Source organism: Glandiceps talaboti, chromosome 23, assembly GCF_964340395.1.
Source record: "Glandiceps talaboti chromosome 23, keGlaTala1.1, whole genome shotgun sequence".
In the NCBI taxonomy this organism is placed as follows: Eukaryota; Metazoa; Hemichordata; class Enteropneusta; family Spengelidae; genus Glandiceps; species Glandiceps talaboti.
In genome coordinates, this window is record NC_135571.1 from 3,670,611 (window position 1) to 3,679,712 (window position 9,102).

The window sequence follows — 9,102 nt, forward strand, 5'->3', positions numbered from 1 at the left end:
CCATAACAAACTCACCCGTATTGGCTCCAGTCACTATAACAGTTTTACCCGACATGTCAACACGTGGATAGGAATATTTGGTCCCCATGGTTCGTTCGATCGCTTCGTTTAAATTTAGTGTTCAACCTGGTAGCACTCAGTATACACAGTATATATACTACACTGCAGTGACGCAGTGACGTAACCTTTGTCCTTTAGTACATACATTGTAAATATTTGTACAAACTATACATCGTGGACTTTACCATAAAATAATCAACCTTTGAGCTTCACTATAGACAAACTTTGAACGCTGTCTAAAACTTGGGTGTAATTTTAATATTGGACTGTAATGCAAGTTAGTCCTTACATGTATGTAAGTCAATCCAAAATTATATATTCCTTTGATGTTTACCGCTCAATCACAGTAAAAGAAATCTTCAACAACCAATCATAATTGAAGAAATTTTGTGATGGGTAATTTATTTGAAAATATTATAATATTTAAATACATTAATTACAAAATGAATTGATAATGAAATTTCATCAATCAATTCTGACATTAAAGCTACACTCGCTGTAACTGGAGTATTATTGTTTCGACCAGACAACCAAAACTATAGTCATTGAAAATTGTTAAAATACCAATAATTAGACATTGTATATGCTAACTATATCTCTATTTAACCATAATCATTACAGTAATAGGTTGAAATTGTGATTTCATTGGGTCGCTGATTTTAGAGTGCGGACCCAAAATAAATTTGATTGGATTTATTATATGATACGATGTGTACAACTGCACAAGTACGTTTACTTCTCAAGTGTTGTGTCTAGTTATTCAATACTGTTCAGTATGTATTATATTACTAGTAATCATTGTATCTCACAAAACAATTCAAAAAGTGTTCCAGTTACATCTATTGCAGGTTTACGAGTGTAACATAATTTGCTTACATATATTGAAAATTAAAATTCAGATTTCTATGTTGAAAATAAATCTTATTTTTTTCTGAGAAAAGATTTGTGTCCGATTCTCCATTTTGAAAATATTTTGACAAATCAAAACAAAATTGACTATAGGAATATCTAAGAATAAAATTAATAAATAAAACTACACACATCTGCCAGCCTAAGAGAGACTGCGAGAAGCAATATCGTATGATTTATCCATTTATACACTAGTCACGGTTACCCAGACTCTCACCGCTGGAGGCTCTTCTACGAGACCATCCAGACGCTTGGGGAGATCTTGTAGGCAGAGCCCCCAGCGGCAAGAGTGTGGGTAACCGAGACTATTTATACACGGATAAAGAAGCTTCCTTGTACTAAGCTTGTCAGTGATTTATGCAGATTTATTTGTCCATATTTTCATTGTCATTCATGACGATAGGTTTTCGCACCGAATTCAGCCAGTTATGGTGTTGAAGTCTCGTTTTTTTCGAGATCTCGTAGAATATCGTCATCGATGTAATCCTTCAAGCAGTTCAAGCTATACTTCCACAACTTTTCCTGTTTATCCACATTTCTATCATTTTCAGGAAAAATAAGAAAATCAAAACATAATTTAATAGTTACAATACATGCGATCAAGGTAGATTCTAGACACTTTCCACTTTTCCATCGCAAAAAATTGTAAATGCAACACATAATTTGACCTAAAAGTGTTAAACTAAATAATGAAAAAAATCAAAATTCACAAGATTTGGATGTGTGCAAAATATATTACTACGAAGTTTTTTAAGCAGAGTATATATATAGATGTGTGTGTGTGTGTGTGTGTGCATGCGTAATTTTGTTAATTTTAACAATTTTGATGACATATATTAATATTAATAATTATTTACTTTTAGGCATATATATAAAACTATTATACTAGTATTCCAAACTATAAATCGTCCTAGTCTCGGTTACCCAGACTCCCCGCCCTCTGGGTGTAGCCCCATACGACGAGAGTCTTTTAAACCAAGACTATAAACTGACCTTGAGGTCGCACTTGGTGTTTTTCGTTTACACTCTGCATGGTATACACCTGACACATTGTCATATTCTGGATTGACGGCGACATCTATCGAAGTAGCTGCACCTTTCTCTAACGTCACTAAAAATCCTGATCAGAAAAAACAAACAATTTAGATGGATACTAAATTGTACTTTACCGTGATCACTGACTTTAATAATACTTGTTTACTGATAAAATATCAACTAGCTATAGCCTAGATCAAGGCATGTTGGGATTTTGACTACCGTCTCCCCTCACGCCCAGCATTTTCCTAATGGTTTTTAAGAAAGCAGAAAGCCTGTGTAAATTTGTATTGTCTGCTGTGAGATGACGTCAGTAGCGTCATCATGGGATTAGAACCAATGAGGAGAGAGGAGCAATACCATGTAAACATGATTACCAAATCATGAACAGGTTTGAACACACAACCATTAGGGAAATGCTAGGCAAGACGGGAGACAGTCAAAACTATAGGCTGTTAATCCCACATTCATAAATTCTCGGTTATCCACTTTCTCATCGTTGGGGGCTCTGCTACGGTACCACCTGACGAGAGGGGTCATATAGTAGAACCAATGTGGTGAGAGTCTGAGTAAGTTCAACACATTTCAAAGCAAGATAAGCTGTAACTACTAAATCACTACAAAGCAATGCTGTATGTTTAGTTTGTTTGCATTACAGGGATACTGAAATTAAAATACTAATATGGATGACACACAGGTATTTCTGTATTTTTTGCAATGTATTTGTAAAAACAAAATGTTAATAATACAGGCCAAGTATTTTTACCAACTCATGAATTAAAACAGCCTTTAAAAAGTGTAAGGTTTACCATGATGGTAGGTAAACTAAATGATTTATAAACAAAGTGAGAAAAGCATAAGTAGAATTTGACAAGCAGGAGTGATTTCTTTACATTTGAATCAACAGTAAACACAAATTTGAATTAAACTATGCATTGCGAAGCAACGCATACACAGATCGGATATGACGTAATGAGAAATGTTTTCTCTACGCATGCGCACGTCACGTGACTTCATTAATATCACTTTTTGTTGTACCTGACTGGCCAATCAGATATGATAACACAGACATACCACATATAGTTTAATATAGGCTGTTGAAATAAAATGACTTACCCATTCCTCTGAATGTTTTCCAAATTACTCGCAGAAATGTAGAATCATCAAAATTCCTCGAGATATCGGTATCAACACCACCTGGATGGACTGATATGACACTGACTCCTGACCCCTCTAGTCGACGTTGGAAACTAAACATGGACATTACCTGAAGCAAAACAATACGAGTCGGTGGCGAGGATATAAGCTGATACCTAGGAGAATGATGATTTACTTGAGCGTTCACAGTTTTACGAGATAGTATAACACATAGACTTGCATCTAGTTTTTAATCAAGTGCACTGTATGAGTGGAAATAATTCCTTCACTGGATGGACGCAGGGACGGAACCCAACGTAACAGCCCCTTTATGGGAAGTGGTCTGGGCTTGGGTGGGGTCTACTTAAAATAAGTTAAAACTAAAATAAGTTTCCTAGTTTCTTTGACGAGGTTAAATCAGGGAATGGAATCTTCCTTTTACAACTGAACATAGGATTCTGAAATGAACATTTACATAGAAGAATTGCACACATTGTTTTAGCGTTGATCATAAACACCAAAGCCGAAGAGGAACCGTTGTATTATAGCTCCGTGTCTGTTTCATGCATTTAACAGAGTAATTTTGACGAACACGTCTATTATTTGCCAGGAACTGAACAGCTGATCATGTTAAAGGTCAAGATGAACTGATCATGCTACTGCAGTGTTAAAACGTTTGCTAAGATGGGTTCCAAGGTGCGTTTACGTCTGCGCATGTGCAGAAATGACACTTACCTGGAATAATTTGGAATGGCCATAGAAGTATAGTCTGTTGTATGACCTTTCACCCTGTAAATTATCTTCCTCAAACTGTCCAGAAGAATGGGCCATAGATGAAACATTGATAACTCTACATCCGGGTCCCGATGATTTTAGAAGTGGTAGAAATTGTATGGTTAACAGAAAGTGGCTTAGGTAGTTTACTTGGAACTGACTTTCGTAACCATCTTCAGTTTTAGCTGCAAATATAAAAACAGAGATCTAAACGTAATGTAAAATCTTAACAATTACTGGCCTTACTTGAATAAAAAATGACCAGACAAGCCCTAAATAGCACTCTTAACTTAGAAAATATGACAATTTTCATAGATTTTTGTATGGTACAAACTCCTCTGTATGCAAAATTATAAAACCTGAAACAAAAAGTCGTCTGGCTCGACAAAAATATTACTAACACTGCTACAATTTTTCCGTTTGGCTCATCTTACCAACATAAATATTTTTCGATCATGTGGCATTACTGGTAAAATTTTATGTTGAGCCAGATCGGATAAAACAAAATGTAGCACTGTTGATAAAAACTTTGTAGAGCCAGACGATCTTTTGTTGCAACTTCCAGGTGTCGTGATTTTAATTATATCTGGTGCCATACCACACAGTAACAGTTAATACCCTCACCGGTACCTGTTGTACTCATTGTCATTCTAAGAGTAACATGCAACAGACACGAACGAAGACTTTCATTCTGTGCAATTTAGGGTCAACATCAAAAGTTCAATATAATATATCTAACTTAATTGCTTAAGTTGGGGGGGGGGGTGGCCAAATTAATTTCTCAACCGTCAAAAACGATTTATCGTCATACTTGGCAAATTTAGTACGATTTCAAGGCTGCTTTTACCTATAACACTGCATACACTCGGTCCGATTTATCAGCCGTACGCAGTTAAAATGGTTTTCTGTTTTTATTTATAATTCAGTAGTATATTGGTACGTTGTTTGAAAGTGGAAGTATACAGTATGAGTCTGAAACAATTTTCAATTCTAGGTCAGTTAAGTTAGATGGGGGGAGGGGGGTCTGGGACCTAACTTAAGCAATTAAGTTAGATATATTATATTGAACTTTCGATGTTGCCCCTTACTGATCTGGTGAAGAGCGTATGTGATGGAACAATTCTCACCTGAAGGTGGAGAACCAATTCCAGCATTGCAAATCAGAACATGCAAAGTACTGTGTTTGGATCGAAACTCTTCTATGAAATCCTTCACCGACTGTAGAGAACTAAGATCCAACTTCATGAATTCAAGCTGAAAATTAAATTAGTATAATAAAAAATTGAGATATGTGTAACCTAGCAACAATTTATTGTCTTTTAAAGTTGCACTAGCTGTAACTGGGGTATTCGATCAGACAACCACAAATATATTCTGATAAATAAACAAATGAAATTTATTAACAGAAGACTAAGTAAGTAAGTAAGTAAGTCAGTAAGTCAGTAAGTCAGTAAGTAAGTCAGTAAGTCAGTAAGTAAGTAAGTCAGTAAGTAAGTCAGTAAGTCAGTAAGTCAGTCAGTCAGTCAGTCAGTCAGTCAGTCAGTCAGTCAGTCAGTAAGTCAGTCAGTAAGTCAGTTAGTCTGTCTTTGAACGTTGAATTCTTACATCTAATTCTGATGGTATCACTTCTCCGGCTGTTTGTTCTTCATTGGTTTTCTTTTCTCTCTTTATTAGCCATTCCGAAAACTCTGATTTCATCTTTTCAATTGCCTTCAAAAATAAGATAACAGACAAAATGTGTGTGTGTGTGTATATATATATATATATATATATATATATATATATATATATATATATATATATATATATATATATATATATATATATATATATATATATATATATATATATATATATATATATATATATAAGGCTATGAAGATAACAATATGTGGCTATTTGACCTTGAAGAAGCCTTTAAAGGTCAAAGGTCAATGTCTTAAAGGAAAGTTTATTTTGCTGCCATTCGGCGTATTTGATTTACACGAATATCTCACATAGAATGTTACCATTGTGCCAAGTTTGGTTGAAATTGGTTGGTTGGTGCATGCGCCAGAGATATGAGGGTGAACGCGCGCACGGCTGGATGCACGGACACGTGGACAGAACCCAATATAAAAGGCCCCTCAGGGGGTGGTACCCGTTGGGTCCTAAAATTGGAAATTTGATAAGCATATCATTATATCTAGTTATTCACTGAATATTGACATACTTATAACCAAAATAAAGTAATTATCTTAATAAGATGTTTAACTATTAAATGGCTTTGATAATGAGATACCAAATATAAATAAACAATTCATAACAAGTCACTATAGACTGCTAAATATTTGCCCTACAGAAAGACAGACAGACAGACAGACAGACAGACAGACAGACAGAATTTCACCGTGCACAACTGCACCTCGGTGAGTTGTGCTTAAATCGGTGTAGTAAAACCGTTTTGAATCTTTAAATCTAAGCACACGATGACGCAAAACAAAGAGTTTGATCAATATGGCCTTACCTTTATGGCTTTATCTTCTGACCGACATGCTACGATGACCTTAGCACCCATCATACTGATCTGTTTTGCTGTCTCATAGCCAATACCTACACGTAGTTATATAACATAAACAAAACGAGTAAAGACTTTATAGTACTGGCTCAAATTGTATGTAGGCAAAAAGTGAGTTTTGCAAATACAAGCATGAAAACGATTAGATAGATTCTAAATAAACATTACAAAGAAAATAATGATGGTACCGAAGTTATCTATGCGCTTAAATAACAATATTAATAAAATTCAAATGGTGTATACTAACAGTACTGGGATAAGACCTAGTCTGGAATTGTAAATCGTAACAATACCGTGTAGGAATTAGAGTAGGTAAGACCCTGTACATTGTGCATATAAAGTGATTTCAAAATACTATGGTGTGAGCGGGAGGGGGGGGGAGATCATTTTGGAAAATGTGGTCTTCCCTGGGGTCACTAAGGCTTTAAATCGCCGGAGCATGAGTCTATTCGAGCCAGAGAAAACCCTCGTTCAACGCCAAAACATCGACCCCACAGTCAGCTACAAATGACCACCCCTTGCTAGAATGGATTAAACCTGTATTACTACTCCATAACAGACTTATTTGTGTACTAATAGCTACATAAATAGTCCTGCTTGTCTAGAATCGAGATTTGATTTACCCCGTCTACCAGGACTATTCTATAACTATGATAACATGCTCTCATGTATTACAGTTCCATAACAGATATTGCTAGCTCCATAGCAGACTTACATGTATCACGGATCACAGACAATGTGTTACTTATCTGTGTATGGATGTATTAGGGAGACCCATGCCTGTATTAACTCCATAGCAGACTCACCTGTATTGGCTCCAGTCACTATAACAGTTTTACCCGACATGTCAACACGTGGATAGGAATATGTGGTCCCCATGGTTCGTTCGACCGCTTCGTTTAGTGTTCAACTGGACAGTAGCACTCACAATATACGCTTTACACTACACTGCAGTGTCGCAATAACATTATAACCTTTGGTACATGTATTGTATGTATTTTTGCAAACTATACATCGTGGACTTTACGATAAAGTAAACAACCTTTGAACTTCACTATAGACAAACTTTGAACGCTGTCCAAAACTGGGGTGTAATTTGAATATGGGACTGTAATTATATATTCCTTTGATGTTTACCGCTGATCGCAGTAAGTACATTGTAGTTGTACTCAATAGAGAACAACCAATCATATTTAAAAGAAATTTGCAATAACCAATCATAACTGAAATTTTGTGATATGTATTATATTTGAATATATAACACATGAATTACAAAATATATTGATAATGAAATTGGTCATTCAATTCTGACGTTAAAGCTACACTAGCAGTTACTGGAGTATTATTATTTTGACCAGACACTATATTCACTGAAACTTGTTGTAATACCAATAATTAGTTAATTTGAGGCCTGTTTTACCTATAAGTGTTACAGTAATAGGTTGAAATTGTAATAAATTAGGGCCATGATACCTACAAACCAAATAAACACACGCTGTAAAATATTAATGTTCATGTTCAATCCACGACTCAGCATGACTCAGCTAATATTATGGGTTATTGATGAGATAAAACAGTAATAAATTAGTAATCTCCATGGGAACTGACATGCTTACACTAAAACAAATAGATAAAATCACGTATCACAAATACGCTGTACATCGCGAGCAGCAAAGACTTGGACAAAAACAATGAAAAAATATACATCTGTAAAAACGAAAAATTAAAAAGGGGTTGAGCTAAAACAGTAGACAATAGGTGAAAAAATCAGACTCTGTTATAAAATTTGGCGTTAAAGAGAGTGTTAAAAATTATAGTTTGTCGCAATTTGTAGAAACCCTTTTCTAGTCTAAGTTGGCCACTCCGGTCAATGCGTCTATCGTGTTAAACTCGTTAAAAAGCGAGTTTCATCTGTTAAAGAAAAACTTCTTAGACTGTCGGTCACGTCATCTGTCGTATTTAGTGGGTGACAATCGTCGACTGGGCCTTTCCAACAATTCTACAATGTAATACGGTAAATCCGTTCTGACTTACTGTATAAAATATAGAACGAGAGCACAGCAGCACTGAGATCTGGTCTTCCTAATCAGTACAGTATTACACATCTCTCTTTTCTTTCTCTTCATTTGCTGACATTAAAGTTATTTGTTGTGTTTCCCTAAACTTTATCTCTCCATATCAATTTCTTTCATTTAGTTTGTTATTTCCACAGGGAGTCAACGCACAAAAAGTTGATGAAAAACAATGTTAGCCATTATGAGAATGAAGGGAGAAAATGCGATATTTGGAACTTTTGCTTTGATTCAACGTTAGTGGGAGAGAAAGCAGTCCGCGTGAACTCTCCAATCTAAGAAATCTTTAGTGTTATGAAATTGTAGCCCCTCACAGTCTAGATACTAACGTGGTTTCGAAACATCTTCGAGATCTTGAGATTTTGATATTCGATGCATGATAGCACTTGACGGCCTCCTTTGACTAATTACCAACCTCACTATAGCCTAGATTCGCTGCTGAATTTTGGTACCAGCCCTAATCAACGCAGAATGTGGGTTATCGTTACTGCTACACCCACCAAATGAAATCACCTATATTATCTCCACAACAGACTCGCCTGTATTAGTTCCATAACA

The 9,102-nt window shown here is 35.5% G+C and overlaps 2 protein-coding genes across 2 annotated transcripts in view; both read right to left on the reverse strand.

Moving 5' to 3' along the window:
* LOC144453157 (retinol dehydrogenase 12-like) overlaps positions 1 to 88 on the reverse strand; it is a 6,594-nt gene extending 6,506 nt beyond the window's left edge. Inside the window, exon 1 of the mRNA XM_078144436.1 lies at positions 16 to 88. Within this exon, the coding sequence (XP_078000562.1) occupies positions 16 to 88 (73 nt within the window). The remainder of the gene's footprint in view (positions 1 to 15) is intronic.
* Positions 89 to 1,395: 1,307 nt separating this feature from the next.
* LOC144453158 (retinol dehydrogenase 12-like) lies at positions 1,396 to 7,351 on the reverse strand. Its single transcript, XM_078144437.1, has 8 exons — positions 7,279 to 7,351; positions 6,422 to 6,507; positions 5,521 to 5,625; positions 5,043 to 5,169; positions 3,877 to 4,100; positions 3,121 to 3,271; positions 1,963 to 2,089; positions 1,396 to 1,507 (listed from the first exon to the last, which is right to left on the reverse strand). The coding sequence occupies exons 1-8, from the start codon at positions 7,349 to 7,351 to the stop codon at positions 1,396 to 1,398; spliced, it is 1,005 nt and encodes a 334-aa protein (XP_078000563.1).
* Between the last annotated feature and the right edge of the window lie 1,751 nt (positions 7,352 to 9,102).

Coding starts and splice junctions, on each gene's coding strand:
- LOC144453158 (XM_078144437.1), bottom strand. CDS start 7,351: ATGGGGACCACATATTCCTATCCACGTGTTGACATGTCGGGTAAAACT. Junction 4,101..5,042: donor AATTGGTTCTCCACCTTCAG/GTGAGAATTGTT, acceptor TTATATTTGCAG/CTAAAACTGAAGATGGTTAC. Junction 2,090..3,120: donor GAAAACATTCAGAGGAATGG/GTAAGTCATTTT, acceptor TTTTCTGATCAG/GATTTTTAGTGACGTTAGAG.